The sequence below is a fragment of the Nannospalax galili genome, unplaced genomic scaffold (assembly GCF_000622305.1).
Source record: "Nannospalax galili isolate Female #2095 unplaced genomic scaffold, S.galili_v1.0 scaffold31, whole genome shotgun sequence".
Lineage (NCBI taxonomy): Eukaryota > Metazoa > Chordata > Mammalia > Rodentia > Spalacidae > Nannospalax > Nannospalax galili.
The window spans coordinates 3270608-3288111 of NW_008332149.1; the positions used below are offsets into that span (position 1 = coordinate 3270608).

The 17504-nt window shown below is 46.2% G+C and overlaps 1 protein-coding gene across 1 annotated transcript in view; it reads right to left on the reverse strand.

Annotated features, from left to right (window-relative positions):
• Positions 1 to 7079: 7079 nt before the first annotated feature.
• Positions 7080 to 17504, reverse strand: part of Plpp4 (phospholipid phosphatase 4) — a 133419-nt gene continuing 122994 nt past the window's right edge. The window contains exon 7 of the mRNA XM_008827293.2: positions 7080 to 7641. Within this exon, the coding sequence (XP_008825515.1) occupies positions 7442 to 7641 (200 nt within the window). The 3' untranslated portion in view covers positions 7080 to 7441. The remainder of the gene's footprint in view (positions 7642 to 17504) is intronic.

Here is a 17504-nt window from a genome sequence, read left to right on the forward strand (position 1 = left end):
CCCTACCGGGAAGTTAGCGATAACAATCGGTTTCACCCACAGCCCCCTCTGAATTTAGCAATACTGTTTCCTCATACCTTGTACCCCTTGAAATGCACCAATGATAACCTTGTAACCATGCATCTGCTTCTGTACCCTGCTTCTGCTCTATAAAAGGCCCTCCCAAGCTAAGCCCGGCGTGCAAGTCCTGACCCGGGCGGGACTCTGCGTCCGCAGGCGCCTGTGTATGAATAAATTCCTCTTGCTTTTGCATCCCGAAACTTGGTTTTGTCCCTGTGTGTTGAGCGCGATTCTTCACTTCGTGCACCACAGATACCAATAGTGCTTTTTCCCCCACACTGCTGAGTATGACATGACCCAAGGAGGTGTCAGTGTGTGACAGCTGCCGTCATTGTGTCATTGTTAGTCGTCCCTCAGCTCAGAAGCCTTGCAGAGCAGCCACCCACCCCTACTTAGGAGTCAAGCCTGACACCAGTGGGAAGCCCCGCGCTATCCCTTTGTTTGAATTACTAAGCCTCTTTCCTTCTAGAAGTCTGAAAAGGCAGAGATGAAATGAGTTGTGCTCTCTCTGCTTCCTGCCACTTAGTCCCAGACACAAGCAGCAGGGAACCATGGTGCCTCAGGAGCAGGGGCTGCACAAGGCCATCACCACGTCACCATGCAGAGCTGAGTGCAAAGGTTGGTGACACCCCCCTAAACCACTTACACATTAAATGTTGAGGGCTAGAACCCTGCTTCCCCCAGACCCCACCCGCTGTCTCTTGGTAACTCCGCTAGCCACTCAGGGAAACAGGAAGGTCCCAAGGATTCTACCTGGGACCTGAGCCCAGCTTTGTAGTGCCAAACCATTCCTGTATCCCCCCGACTCATGGCTCTCTTCCTCCCTTGTCCCTTGGGTCCTTATGCCATACTGAGTCTTTTAGATTCCCAGAATCACAGAGCATCCCTCTGGGCACAGCGACTGTCCACCACAGTGATGCCACTGGATGTTTGCCAGTCAGCAGCACCAGGGGAGAGCTTGCCCTGAGAGACAGCCCATAGGACAGAAGGGACAGCAGTGTGTCAGTGTCACCAGCTCTTGGGCTCCTGAGACTTTCTTCCAGCCTTGCTCTGGCCCCCACTTGGCTGCTGTGGAGGCTCCTGAGCCACCGGGGAAAGAAGGCACACTCTGGCTGAGCCCTTGGTAGCCTCCTGGGGCCTCCAGGCCATCTCTGTGTTCTGTGTTCCTCCTGGGACATGAGGGGTGTAGCCCTTTCCCTATGACCTGAAGACAGGAGACAGGCAAACCTATACCCAGAGGCAGCACCATGTGAACGTGAGAGCCACAGCAGCAGAAGCTCTGCTGTCACAGTCTGTGTGCCACTGCTTGGTACCCAGAAGCCATGTGTGGCCTTGGACAGATGGCTTGACTTCCCCCATCCCCAGAGTGATGGTTAATTTTGTCAACGTGATACAGCCTATGAACACCTGGGAAGAGAGTCTCACTGAGAGACTGTCTGCCTTGGGTCCGCCTGTGGGCATGTCTGTGCGGGATTGTCTTAAGCAATGTGTGAACACCCAGCCCACTGTGGGTAGCACTGTTCCCTTGGCAGGAGGTCCTGAACTGACTCGTGGATGCATATAGCCGCACATGAGGAGGCAAGGAGCACACATGTATTCAGTTTTCTTTGCTCTTGACTGTGAAGGTCATGTGAGCTGCTTCAGGTTCCTGCCTTGACATCCTCTCAATGATGGACCATAACCTGGAATTTAAGCAGAATAAGCCCTTTCTCCCTTAAGTTGCTTTTTTTCAGGGTGTTTTAGCACCAACAGAAATGAAACCAGTCCACCACGTTTGCTCCTGTGTAACATGGAAATTATCTTAATGACCTTAGTTTTACCCTTGCCCTGCATGCCAGGCATCACTCACAATCCTGTGTTCTGAGGAAGGTTGTGGGCAGAGGTCAGAGAGTTGAGAATTCACCATTAAAAGCTTTTGGACAAGCTGGGTGTGGTGGTGCATACCTTTAATCCCAGCATTTGGGAGGCAGAAGCAGGCAGATCTCTATGAGACTGAGTCCAGCCTGGTCTGCAAATTGAGCTCCAGGCCATTTGGGACTACAGGGAGACCCTGTCTCAAAAAAATATATACATAATTTCATATACATATATATATATGTATATATTCCCCAATAAAATAAATGATCAGGGTACGAGAAGGGCTCAAAGCACCCTGTAGAATGGCCCATGCTACATGACACAGTGACAAGTGCTGCTGAGCTATAGCTTATATTATCTACTGAGCACTTTCAGTATACCAATCCCTGTTCAAAAAGCTTTCTACAGATAACTTCCTTATTTAATTTTCGCCCAAACCCCACTCAGTGAATGAGGACACTGAGTCCTCCAGTGGTCCAAAGCTTGCTCAACAGGCATGAGCCAGATTTGAGCCTCAGCACAGCGGAGCCCCCCTCACGCACTAGGTGGAGCGTCACGTCCTCTGAGGGGATCCTAGAGGGACCATAAGGACCACACCTGAGTGCCGCAGGCTAGATGTGGGCTGAATATATCTGTAAGTCCTTTCTATCAGGTTGTTTCCTCGGGAGCTGGAACATTCTGAGATTCTTAAGAGGCTCACAAGTCTTTGGGGCCTTTCATGGATTTTTCTAATTTGGAGGGGTGGGGGCTGCTTTCCATTAATTCCAGCATCCAGTGGCTCTAATGAGCCTTTTCATCACTGGAGGTTTCTCCTGGGCCTGTTCCTGCTGCTTCTCCTTCCAGAGGCCTCACTGTGACTGTGATTGATACTGAGCCTCTTGGAGACCTAAGTTCTTATAAAAACTAACAGTGGAATTGATAGGCATTGAATTCTACCTACTGTGATGGCCACCTGAGCTCCTCCAGAGGATGACCACCTGCCACGGTGGCAACACTCAGAGGTGAGTCATAACACAGGGCTGGAAGGCTGGATTACCATCACACTGAAGCTGTCCTGGCTTGGATCAGAGTGACTCTTTATTCTTCAGGGATGCTATCGACTGAATGTCTGTGTCCCCCCAAATTCATATGTTGAAATCCTAAACTCAAATATGATAGCATTAGGAAGTGGAGCTTTTAAGTGGTTGATTAGATCCTGGGGGTGGAGCCCTGATGAATGGGATTAGCATCCTTATACAAAGGACTCAGTCTTATCCCATTTCCCTCTCCATTTGAAACGCTTCTTCCTAACAAGTCCCCCTCCGACCTTCCTGGTGTGTGTGTGAATAGGGTTGATATGTATAACCATGAGCATGGGGGAGGTTACTTACTGAAGCATGGGTAACTTATCAGTGGTTACACTAGTGGCATTTCCCCTGCTCCATTAACTGTCATTCATCCTTCAGGGAAGGGATAGGATCTCCTGAGCTCTTTTTCCATAAAGTGTTGATGGGCCCAGTAGAGAGTGAGTACTAAGATTCATTATGTACACATGTGAAACAGTCAAAGAATAACCAATGGAGAAATAAAGAGACTCTAGAGAGTTCTGTGGTCCTTTCCACCATGTGAGGGTGCAGGGAAGACAGCCACAGGTGACCCGTGAACCGTGGAGCAAGTCCTCAGCTGTCTACAGACTTGTAGATGCTTTGATTTTGGACTCTGATCTTTCTAGCCCCAGAGCTCTAAGAAACAAGTTTCTGTTAACAAGCCATTCAGTCTGTGGATTAAGACAAGGGCATTCTATGCCAGGGCTCTTTCTATAGCTCTGCCTTTAATACCCCAAGATTCCTGCAATTAACTATAACTATCGGACAAGAATTTTACATTCTTGATTTAATAGTGTTCATTAAGTCCCATGGGGGAGGTGTTATTCCCATTTTACGGAAGCAGATGCTGAGGCTTATGAAGATGGAGTCATTTGCCTGTTTATTCAGCAGCACTGCCAGGGCCTTCCTTGCCCATTTTCCCCATTTCACCCTGGCCTGGCTTTCTTTGCACTGCCTTGAAGGATGGGTGTCTACTGAAGGAAGCCAGGCATCATGTGGCCAAAGTAGGTATTGATTGTCACAGGGGAATGATGTTCCCAGGGTATTTGCCACTGTGGTTTATGTCAGTCTGGCGAACTTTCTACAACAAAGCAAGATAAGAGGCTGCAGTGGAGAGACACAATTACGAGTTCAGCCTCCGTCCTCCTAACACTCAGCACCACTGTGCTAGGGTGTTACTCTTACTTTCTCTGAGAGCAGCATTTTTCCTGATCTGACAGGCTCTGGATGGCTCACAAGACCTAGGCAAGGTCCTGAGCAACACTCTCTCAAGAGTGCAGGAAGTGGGAAGAGCCTGAGGCTCTCTGGAATTAGGAGAGTGTGCTCATCTTTTCTAGAATGCTGCCTAACATTAAGATACCTAACTCTTGTTCCAACTTCCAGGACCAAGACTGGTTCATCCAGGCTAGCTTCCTGATTTCATTTATTTATTTATATAAATATTTTATTATTATGTGTATGAGCATTTTGCCTGCATGTATGTAAGTGCACCTGTGTCATGCAATGCCTGTGGAGGTCAGAAGAGGGCATCGGGTCCTCTGGAACTGGAGTTAGGACGGTTGTTAGCTGCCATGTGGGTGCTGGAAATTGGGTCCTCTGCAAGACCAGCCAGCCCTCTGAACCACTAAGCTGTCTTTCCAGCCCCTCCTGGCCTCCTGCCTGGCAAAGTTAACCTTTAGCTCCAGGGTGTCAGCACCATGCTCCTAGGATGTGTGCTCTTTAATGCTCCAGTCTCTGCAGCTCCCAGATGTCCCTGGTCAGTCACCTTCTCAGTCCCTCATGATATGTGATGCATGACTGCAGCCTCTAACAGCAGCTCTGAGCAGGGTTATTCAGCAGAGTGTGTCTTACAGATCACCCATTCCAGGGTGAGCTTTGACCCACATACTGAGCCTCCCTGGCCAATGACACTGAACTAGTCGCCCCTCACTTCTAGAACAGACTAGGGCCTGAGGGGCAAGTGTCCCTCTCCACAGCCATCTTATTTGTGTATTAGGATGTTACAGTCCCTTCAGTTAATAGAGTGTGAAATGAAACATATGGATCTACAAAAGCACCTGCCTTTTGTGAGCTGACTTGACTGCTAATGACAGCTCCTAAGGATCCACCAGGAGCTGCATGCTATTACGTCCTTTGCAATTTTAATTACATTCTAATCAAAGCTTTTACATGGCCTATTTTAGGGCTTTCAGTCTAATTATCAGCATTAACAACATTTTGTTGTTGCTTTACAGAGCCTTCTGGCCATTTATTTTTAAATGTTAAGTATTTATATAAATGTACACATCATGGTCCAGAATTTTAAGTGGTCTTTGACTGGTGTGAAACTCTTTCCCTTTTGCTCAGCCTGTTACTGCCGAACGTGGTGAAAACTGGAATCTAAGCTGCTTACGGGTGCCGTGTTTGAACAGTGGCACCTTTCTTGCATTTTTTAATCCGTGCTTTTATTTTTGAAAATTCTAGATTTTTAAAAATTTAATACTAATTTTAAAATTTCTTTTCAATCTTAGCTCTGGATTTAAAATTGTTTTTTTATGAATTACCATGATTTTTAAGTATTTTACATTCATTTCATCTTTCTTTCACTATTTTTTTTTATGAGCACGCATGCCATGGAGCGCATGTGGAGGTCAGAGGACAACTTACAGGAGTCAGTTCTCTTGTTCCACCTTGTGTGTTGTGAGGAGTAAAGTTGTGGGAGTAAGGTCAGGCAAACAAACACCTTTATCCGCGGAGCCATCTCATTGGTTCTCACATTCATTTCAAAGTTGCTGGGACTGTAGCTGCTGTAATTTTTAGAAATCAATGATCTGAACTTGGTTTGGAAGTTTGTTCAGGCCTTCCCCTCCCTTGCACCACCACAGTACAATCACTTGGTTCTATGCCAAAACTAGCTTGGCAGGACAGCAACCGGGGAGGACCACACTGGGGGTCAGTGAACAGGTCTATGAGGTGGTACACGAGAACTCTGTAATTGAAATTGTGTATGATGTTTCTATCTGAACTTCCCAGCCCAGAGCTGCTCAGCTGACAATTCATACAGCCATTGAGTCTTTCAAAATGTAGTTTGTCACACTAACTGCTGCAAAATGGTATTCCTTGAACGTCAAAGACGCATCACCTTGCACAGCATCTGGGCCGCACAACCTGAAGAGACAGAGCTGAGTGAAAGGAATGCTTTCAGCTTTGAAAGAAACAAGTTGGCCAGGAGCACAGTGCTGAACAGAGGCCTGAACAGAGGAATGTCAACTGCACTGAACAGGGAGAGTGCCCTTTCTTTCCTGCACCTTCTCCCAGCGCCCTGCCATGCTGACACTTCCTGCTGACCTGCAGCAACACTGTCCACCACCAAAGACCCCTTAGAGCAGAGCTCTGCAAATTGCAGCTCCCAGAGGGGGAGGACTCACCTCAAAGCTAGTTCTTACCTCCAGTGCTTCCCCCAGCCATTCCCACCAGGTGAGCCAGGGAACTTTCTCATGCATAGGACTGCTCACTCTAACCTTGCGAATTCTCTGTAAGAGGTACACATGGAGCTGTCTCCCACCCTAGAAGGTGGCAAGGATCCCGTCCCCAGGATGGCTGAGACAGCTGCAGTGACCTTGCCACACAGTCTGGTTTGTGCAGGATCCTTGGGAGCTGTAAGGATTGCCATAAACTAGTTCACAAAAGGCAAGTGTGTTGTGGCTCTGTATCTTTTAATTTTGGGCTCTATTAATGTTAAGAAAATAAAACACTATAATGCAGAAGTAAGATGGCTTCCTCAGCCCCCTGACTGTTCTGGATGGGAGGGCTTACACACCTCTTGATTTCATTTTTTTCTTGATGGAAATCTATGCCTGAAGTTATTAATCTCAAATCCTTCTAAGTCAGTGACCCCCAAAGCCCTGGGGGCGGTAACCATACCTCTAGGCTTCAAAGCTATCTTGACATGTCTTGAGAGAAGATGACAGACAGCTCAGACAGGACCGCTTTCTTCCAAAGCCAAGAAACCCGGGAACAGAGCTGGCTTTGGGCCTTACTTCAAAACCCATCATGGTGCCTAATGACTTTTGCCACAGTGATGGCCAACACCAAGTCTTCTGGGTGAGAGATTTTATTATATTTCACAACATGAACACAAAGAAGGGCAGGCACTCCAGCAAACACTGCAGGTGGAGGAATCACAGGCTGAGCGAGCTCACCCACCCCACCTTTGCATCCTCCTTCTGGGTGTGTGGGTCTCTCAGAGTCCGGTCCTGGTATCCAAACCTTGCAAATTCAAAGAAGATAAAGGAGACGTGGAGACCAGCAGGAACACCGTTGACAGAACGGAAGCAGAAAGGAGACTTTTCAGAAATAACCGATGAGGACCACAATATAGAAAATCATTTCCACTGTGTTATGACATCAGGGTGTGAGAACATGTTGGGAGCTCAGCGTCCATCCTCCCTGGACACCCATCATACAGGGCCCTCGGTGATCCCCTCCAGAGGCAAGCTGGGCGCACTGTCGGCTGTAGGCCTCTCCTCCTTCTTCAGCGTGGTGGGAACTCGGAGACTGACGTATGGTTTATGACATGCCGTGTTAGCCAGAGGTGGGTAATGCTGTCTGTAGCAAATATAGGCAAAAATGAGGCCGATCACTCCACCGACAAAAGAATCTAGGCAGGAGAGATGAAGCGGGAAATGGTTACTTTTCCTTCACGTGGCCGCTCACATTTCCAGAAGGCCCTTTTCCCACTTGCCCCAGGAGCTGGATTGCTTCCTGGATCACATATAAGACCAAAGACTAGAAAGCACACTGGAGGTGAGACTCGTGGTGGCTTCTGCAAGCTGCCATCGTCTCTCGCACTTCAATGTTAAAAATCAAGGACTTGGGTTGGTAAGATGGCTTAACATGTAAAAGCCCTTCTCAAGAAGCCTGACGACCTGAGTTCGATCCCCAGAACACATAAAAGTGCAAGGACAGGACAGACTCCACATATATATCATGGCATGTGTGTGCACTCACATATACAACTAAATCATTTAAAAGTCAAGGGCTTGCCTCTGTCTTCTCTTTATTTAACTCACACCTGAACACTGTATGAGCTCAGACCGATGTCTAGATTTTTCAGACCATCTCTAAACTCAAGGAAGAATTGCAGCCATCTCTCTAGCATCTGAGTACTCTCAGGTGCCAAAATTCCTTTTTTCTTAGGCAAGTCTCACTGGAGTCATGCAATCTTGCTGGTGAGCCACAAAAACCCAGCGGGTGTTCTGGTCTCTGCTTCCTCGCAGTAAGGGGTTTCTGAGGGATAAAATGAACCCTTGGAGACACACGTGAATAAAACATTTGACAGTTGGTGAGACGTGTTGAACTCTGCAGAACTCTGTAGGAAAGTACCTGATCTCCCCACCCCCGACTTACCCCCCACCCAATGAGCTGCAGATCTCTCCAAGCTGGGGGGGGGGCAGATGAGGCAGGAGAGCTGACCTGAAGGCAAGACAGGACCCTTCACCAAAGGGTAGCCCCCTACCAAAGAGATGACTCTATACTGTACCAAGTAGACAGTTAGAGCTGAGCAGGACACCTAGGACGTGAACCCTGCTACACTGAGTCTGTAGACTATGCTGCTCCAGGGGCCTGTGCCAAACCCTATCAGGTTCATTCCAGGCAAGATAACCATGTGACTTTCTGAGGTCTGGGCCTTCAAAATGCAGCAGGCATGTGGAATGAAGGCTGTTAACCTGGGTTCAGGTGAGGGACAACAGTGTTCTCTATTGATCAGTGCTTGAGGGGAAAGTTCCAACACATTCTAGGAAGCCAGAAACCATTTAATAGTCTCAGCTTAAGTGATAAACTAATTGCCTTTTGCTTTCTGTGAGGTAATATTAAATGTCTGTCAAAGACATGTATCTTTCTAGAACACAAACTGCTTAGTATATAGCTATGTCATGCCTAACAGTCTCTGTTGATCTTGTTAGAAGTATCCAAGCTCTATTTAGAGCTATCAGAATAATTTTTAAAGATGACATAAAACTATTGCATTTCACTATCCTTTATAGAACCAATTGCTCCCACTTTCAATATTTCTAGTAGACTAATGGGAAAACAGAATTTTCTATAACACAGTTTTAAGTTAAATTTGGCAATTTAATGCATATTTTCTTAATCTATAACAGTAAAACAGAAAAAATATGTAAATAAAAGTGCTTATATTCTAGACATTTCCGTGACCACAGCATGAATGCCAAGGAACCAGAGTCCAGATACAATAGTGGGTGATGTGCCTTCAGGTACAAAGAGATGGATTTGTTCTGCTCCCAAGAACCAAGAAGCCCCCATGTCAATCAAGGGTGAGCTGCTACCTAGTCCAGCCATTTCATCCTCACTCACAATCTTTCTGCTGTTCCTCGAACACTTTCTGAACTTTCAGAGCTCATACATACTATTTCTATCCTGGGCTCAGAAGGAGCCCCTCCTCCTCACCCCTTCCTCTTCAATTCTTTTTATATTTTAGTATTTAACTTAATATCCTTGTGCAAAAAAGCCTCACCTGACCTCTACACTAGACCAAGTCTCCCAAGTACATACTTCAATGACCTCTCTACACTCCTGTGCAATCCAAGTGGCAAATAATGGCAAACTTTGCAACTATGGATGGTTAACACTGGAGTCAGAACTCTATGGGGACAGGAGCTGTGTCTGTCTTGTTGGCTGGTGACCCCTGAACACTCATCCAACACCTTGTTCCTCATAGCAGAATTAGGTTTGTTGAGGGAGTTCGATGCACGGTCCTTTTCTCAAGAGTTAGATCTGGCTGCTGTTCTGTGTATCTCTAAGTGAGCTCTTTCCCACTGTGGTCCTCTGTCACCCCATCGGTAACACTGGGATGTGGAACAAGCACCTGACTGTGAAAAGTCCTTCTACAAGTGTTCCAGGAATGCAACCTCTGCAGCAGCCTTGAGGCCACGTATTGAAACATCGCTCAGAAACAAATGATTCTAACTGGTCACAGGAGGAAAGTGAGTAATTGCCACTGCTTCAGATCTAAAGGAAGGTGGACAGAGTTGGGCTGCCTGCTCTCTAACATAAAAGCCAGGAATACATACAAACATCTGCTTAGCCATGGTGAGCAGCAATCAAAATGGGAAGGGGTGGTCTGGGAGATGCTGGTGAAAGTGGGAGGCTGTGGGCTATGGGCAGCACCCAACCCCATCCAGCTGCAGTAGGGGCACCTGGGACACAGCAAGGCACCGGGCATCTACTCCCACTCCGACCAATGAATACCCATGAGGAGGAATTCCTGGCCTAAGGCTCTGCAGCCCCTCATGGGGAAAATCACTTTATCTCCCTAAGCCCTGGCTTCCTTACTGTTTACCTCATTGACCATGATGATGGTTTCATAATACTACTACCAAGGGTGTCACAACAGAATTGTCCTCATCCTGTTCCTCTTACATCCCACTCCAGTGCTTGAGTGGGGTTCTGGATCCTTCTCCATTCTTCTTCCCACATAGCAATTCAATAGTCCAGAATTGTAAGCTTAAACACGGCTCTGTGTGTGTGTGTGTGTGTCTGTGTGTGTGTGTGTGAAGGGTGCCTTCATAGGCATACCACAGTGTACACGTATGGAAATCAGAGGGGAATCTGAAGGAGTCATTTCTCTTCTTTCACCACGTGGATCCCAGGGATTAAACTCAAGCCCTCAGATTTGGCAGTGGGTACTTTATTTGTTAAGCCATCTCACTGGCCCTTCGTAACATTTTATATAAACTCAGAAAATGTTTGTTACTAGAACATGTAAAGCACTAAGTACTATGAATTTATAAAGCAGGGTCACAAAGGCACAGTTAACATGATGATGAATCAGAAGCCCAAATCTCTTTATACAATCTATGGATACCGGTCCATAAAATGTGTTAAAGCTTTTCCTAGTTTGAGATGGCCATGTTGTGCTATTATATGGGTTTTATTATTCTGTCCAACCCCAGGGAACAGTTCCATGGGGCGTTATTTTTATTAGCATCTAAAATAAACCACAACACCTGCATTTGAGCCATTGACTATCAAAGAGACCAAAGAGTGAAGTCTACACATGATACCACTTGATTTCTTTGTGGCTCAGCATTTCGTTAGGTGGGTCATCAACCAAAGACGTCTAATCATGCTAGACATTTGCTTCTCAGGTTCACTGATGTAGCAGTGTGTAAGGAAATGGTGATGCCTGCCCAAGCTGTTTCGCATTTGATGGAATAAGCAAAAAGCTAGGAGGTATGGGAAGCAAGGGCAAGACAGGGTCTTATCCAAGCACCTGTTAGCACCAAGTCACTCAGGGCTTTGCTTACTACCAAGGTGTGAACAAGATCCCCACTCAAACAATAACTTAATGAGAGAGTTTGTCATCAAGGACCTTGTGCTGCTGTGAATGAGAATGTTCCCCACAGGTTCCAAGTACTTAGACATTTTGTCCCCAGTTGGTGGCGCTGTTTTGCGAGGTCTTAGAAGGTGAGGCTACACTGGAGGAAGCATGTCACTGGGGCTGGGCTTAAAAAGTTCTTAAGCCTTGCTGAATCTTCAGTTGCTCTCTGCTTCCTGTGCCTGCTTGAAGATGTGAGAGCTTAGCTCCTCCTCTTCCAGCCACCTGTGCTGCCATACCTCCCTGCCATGATGGATTGACTCTGCTCCTTTGGAACTAACTATAAGCTAAATAAACTCTTCCTTTTATAAGTTCCCTTGGTCATGGTATATCTATCACAGCAACAGAAAAGTGACTAATACACACCTCAAGTATGCTATTGCTATTTTAATGAACTCACACTCACAACCTGTTAACAGAAAGGCAGGCAGGGGACAAGCTGGCTTTTATAGGGGGGAAAAAGGCACTTGGGACTGACTTCACCCCATGTGTTGGTATGGGTCTGGAAGACTCAAAAGAGAAATTAATAGATTTCCTGTCCCTGGCATCCAAATGTTCTGTCTCCCTACCTGGGACCGATGTCATTCTTTTCAACACACATGCGTATGGCACACATATTGTGTGTCAGGCCTGGGGTGAGAGGCTAAACAGCATAAGAGTCTCTGCCACTCAGAGTTTATAGTCCCAAGGGACAAGATAGATGCTATGTAATGACAGTTTAGCAATGAGTTTTAGCTGTGATGAGCACCCTGGAGCAGAAGTGTGGGGGTCTGGGAGCTGCCTCAGCAGAGTGGCCTGGGCTAGTCTGGCGAGGTCTACTGAGGATGTGACCCACAGACCAAGATCTGAGGATGAGCAAACATTAAGCAGGGGAAGTGGAGGCAAGGAAGGACACCTGTGGTTTTCCATGTGGAAGGATGAGGATATTTAAAGACGCCAAAAGGAAGGTAAGGGCTTGTCAGATTTGAGAAACTAGAAGTAGGACCATCTTTTAAGAAAGTAGGACATAAGGTCACCCATCACCTGGTTGGGGAGAATATTTGCCAAAAGGAAGGAAAGGGCTTGTCAGATTTGAGAAACTAGAAGTAGGACCATCTTTTTAAGAAAGTAGGACATAAGGTCACCCATCACCTGGTTGGGGAGAATATTTCCCACATACCCTTGTGACTCTTATGAGCTGTTGGCACGGATCAGGGTCCCACTGCCTTTCTGGGGTACCACCTGTGCATTGCACAGTCTCACACATACCACTCTGTGTTCCATGCACTTTCCAAGTCTGTCTGCCTGCTAGATGCTGTTTAGGATCCTGGACTGCCTTGTTCATGTTCAGGTCCTCAGAGCTCAGCAGCTTCTGTTCTGCAAATGTTTAGTCAAACAAATATCCTGAACAACATCTACAAAACACAGCGAATAGTCAACACCACTAGCCACAAAAGGCCACACAATGTATGACACAGAACAGGCAGACCCAAGACAGAAAGTAAATTACTGTTTCTAGGAGCCAGGAATGAGGGATGATTGCTAGTAGGTTTGTGATGGGGACACCACTCTGAATATGCAAATAAAACCCACCACACTGTACATTTTAAAAGGGGGAGTGCCAAATTATATCTCAATGAGGCTTTTCTTTACAAAAGCAGAGAGAAGGAACTAATACCGGATGGTTTCCAGTAAAAACAGAAAATGTAACTTTGAATCTGGCAACCTGGGAACCGAATCTTTGTTTACAAGAGGGCACAAAGTTATCCCCTCCTTACCAGGTCTAATTACAGGAAAGACTTGACGAGGCCTGGCACAAAAGGCTGTCTTTGCCTGCTCTGGCAAACAAAACAAAACAAAACAAAACAAACCCCACAATGCATGAGGGCTTCCTAATGTATGCTGTTAAGTCCTCTGGAAGAGCATATCCCTTTCTGTCACCATGGCAACATCCAACCTCATTCAGCTAGTTTGACTTGGGACCTTGTAGGCCTTGGGTTTCATGACCCATGACAAAGGGCAAAATTCAATTCTGAAAAACAACAACTGTGTCTGATTTGAGGGTTGTTTGATCTTTTTATTTTTTCCAGCAACTCTCTGACTACTGAGGTATCCTGTTTTTGTGGCTGAGTTTCTATGAAAGAATTTAGTCAGTACAGAGGATGCACAACCTACCTAATATACTGTAGGCTGGAGGCAAGGCAGCTGTACTGTTTAACCGCGCCCACAGGCACAAAGAGACACAACTGAATGACTAAAGTGCAAATTTTTTAAATTTACCTTTAAAAGGAAAGAGTTTACAGAAAACGCATCTTATTAAAATTAGTTAAGTCCCTCAACTGACAAGTGGTTAACAAAAATGTGGTATACTTACACAATGGGGTTCTATTCAGCAGTAAAGAAAGATGAAATATTGAAATTTGTAGGTAAATGGGTGGATCTAGAAACTGTTATACTAAGTGAAGTAACAGAGACTCAGAAAAACAAACGACATATGTTCTCCCTCATATGTGGATCCTAGCACCAAATCCTTTTAAATTCCAGGTCCTTTTAATAAGATGATGCTATACAGCAGTCCCTTCTGCACGAAATAACTACCATCATCACAACTTCAGCTGAGCCTGATCGCTAAACATAGTGTGGGACTTGTTGAAGGTTGTGCTTATTCATTAAAGGAGTGCCAAGCAGGGTCACTGGATCCTCACCTGAGTCACTCTTCCCAGCCAACTAGTCCAGCCTTGGAAGACAAAAGAAAAATGAGGAAGAACCCAATAGAGGGATGCTTTTGGAAGCCCTTGTCAAGAAACTCCAATTGCCCGCCCTGTTTGGACTTTTTTCTAGTTCCCTGTCTAGAACTTGTAATGCTAATTACTCTTGCCTTTACTTCTCCCTCACATCTCCTATTTATGATTCAAGGACTTTCTTTTCCCCACAGAGATAAGAGTTATGCAATTTGGGAGTCTTTTAGACAGACCCACTGAAGGGGGTACCCCAAATGCCTCACCCTGCATCCCTGTTCAGCATGGAAGAAGCCAGAGCAGTCTGGGTCCCTATTCCCTATTGGCAATTTGGGTAACCCCTTCAGAGGATGGCATGATAAGAATAGGAGGACAGAATTGGCTAGGTAGTTAGGGTAAAAAGACCCCAAAGAAATACCTCTTCAGAGGGGGGAATGTTGGAGGGGAGGGAGTGGGCATGGATTTCATCAAAACACATTATATGCATTATGAAATTCTCAATAAAGTTTTTATAAAAGTTAAAAAAAGCCAGTTGGATGAGCTCAGAAAAAAACAGAGCATCAACATCACCTGCCACGTCCCTAACAAACCCCCTTTTTATTCCCAAGGCTCCAGCCAAGCCAAGGGATCAGATCAATGGAAGCTAGCCAGAAAGACCAAACTCAGAATGTTGAGATAAAGTCACACAAGGACACTGGGAGCTGAGCAAGGTACCATCATCTGCAGAGGGAACCTGTTCCCCACATGGACATTGCCAGCTACTCCTTGGAATGCTATCATACAAGATATAGCAAGCTAAGTTAATGATATCATAGCTTATACAGTGTAATGTATAAAACCCTGTCCCTGCAGTGGACAGGGTAGTGAAAGGAGGAGCTGTGGAGTAACCTTATTCTTTTGTTCTAGCCTATGGCTACTGGACCCAATACTAATGTATAAAACCCTGTCCCTGCAGTGGACAGGGTAGTGTAGTGAAAGGAGGCACTGTGGAGTAACCTTATTCTTTTGTTCTAGCCTATGGCTACTGGACCCAATAGTAACTTTCCTATCCAACTTGTGCCCCTAGACACTTTCTGTCTCTCTCTTGGTTAGTATGTTACAATGAACCTTACGTCTTACATACTGTCTCCAGGTATTTTCTTCAGTCTCTAGGCAAATTACCTCGCTGCTCTAACACAGCTTGGATGAGGACATTACTAGTACAAAGAATGAAGGAGTCACATAAGAAATGAATATGCTTTAAGCTGTGTACGTTTATAATTCCAGTACTTGGGAGGCTGAGGCAGGAAGATCTTGAGTGTAAGACCAGCCTAGGCTACATAATGACTTCTACGCCAGCCTGATTGATCCATTTTGTGAGACTGGTTCAAAAAAGCAAAAACAGGACTGGGTGTGGTGGTGTATGCCTTTAACAGCACTCAGGAGGCAGAAGCAGACAGATCCTTGTGAGATCAAGGCTAGCTTGGGATGGTCTACATAGCAAGTTCCAGGCCAACCTAGGCTACATAGTGAGACCCTGTCTCAACAATCCCCCCTGCCTCTGCAAAAGCAAAAACAAACATGATTTAGTCAAAATTTCTCACTCATTCAGCAAATCCTTATTGAAGTGACTTATGTCCCTTCCAAATTTCTGCTGAATCCCAATCCTTTATAGCATAGTAAGGTCTTATTAGGAGATCAGGTATTAAAGTCTTTATTTGTTTGTTTGTTTGGTTTGTTGAGACAGGGCCTTAAATTCATTATGTGGCTGAGGATGACCCTGGATTTCTGATCCATCTACCTCCACTTCCTGAATTCTGGGATGAGAGGTTTGAGCCAAAATACCCAGTTTTTATGCAGTTCTAGAGATAGAACCCAGGGCCTCATGCATGCCAGGCAAGAACTCTACCAACTAGCTTTATCCCCCACAGGAAATGGAGTCTTTATAGAAGTAACTTAATTAAAATGAGCTCATTGAGGTGGACCCTGAACTAATGTGACTTTACAAAGATGGGGCTGTTAGGGCACACTCGAGAGGGAATGATGTGAAGAGATGCAGGGAGAGTACCACAGGGACAGAGGAGAGCCAGGAACTGCACTGCCACAAGCCAGGGAAGTCCTGGGGTACAAGAGGCTGGGAGAGGCAAGGCGGGGTCCTTCAGGGGCAGAGCTGCTATGCTGACACCTTGATGTCAAAATTCCAGCCTCTGGTAAGACAAGACATTGCTGTTATTCTAAGCATCTAGTTTTTAGAACTTGCTGCAAGCAGCTCTAGGAAACCATAGCAGTGCATAGCCTGTGCCATGCCCAACATCCACGCTGGAATGGAGGGGTCAGCAAGTGGTGCAAAGCCACCCTTGTGCTTATCACCTACAGCTGCTATCACATGGCCAAGTGGGATAATAGTCAGATCATGTATCCATACAAGGCCCACAATATTTACAAAGTCTGCCTGCCTCTCCTTGTTCTAATGGATAAGAATAAACAATCATCAGTACTCAATTAGTATGTTAGAAGGTAGCAATGGGTCAGGATAGAGGGACAGGGTGCGAGGGATGTGATCCAATTGAAATCAAATTGTCATCTCCAGGCTGAGATGATGTGTGGGTCTGGGTTAGAGAAGGCAAAGGAACAATCCATGCCCGCATGGAGGAGAAAAGCATCTCAGGCATGAGAAGGAGCCAGTGCTGCAGGCTTTGATATTAAATGGACAGACTATGGCTGGAGGATTCCTGCAGGAACTCATGAACAGACTCCCAGTTCTGAAGGCTCACTGGCTGCAGCTGAGGGTCAAGGAGGAAGGAAGACTGGCTGGGAGCACTGGACAAGGGTGGGAATAAGAGACTGGATTCTGGAAATAACCGGAACATGGGAACCCATAGAAAAACACAGGAAGGTGAGAAGAGAGGGGCTCCCTGAGTAAAGTGAAGTAAGGGGTCCATGAAACTTGGGAGCAACCAACATCTTTCCTAAGAGAAACTAAGCCAAGTATAGAAAGATGCAAAAGCTTAGACTGAGAAAGACTCTAGGGGGCCCAGGGCTCCCTGGTCTAGTGGGCTCTGCCTAGAAGGAGGAGGCACCCTGGGGGCTTCAGACTGCTCACACCCTCCAGAGTACCAACACTCAAGGAAGCGCCCCACCATGGGCAGTTGAGGCTCTGAGGTTCCCAGACAACAATGGAGTTAACTGTGAGTTCAGTTGTGCCCAATAGGAGCTCTGTGGAGGGGAATCAAGGTGAAATATATTCCCTTGGGACCCAGGACACCAGATGGAGAGCCGTGGGGTATATTTTGTGCTGCTCAAGGCTGATGGGGTTCTGACAGGAGTAATCGTGTAGTTATTTCCAAGAGCTCCTTTTCAAGTCATTTCATTTAGAAAATCAAGGGATTGCTTCTGATAGCCCAGGAGAGGCATGGTGAACAGTGG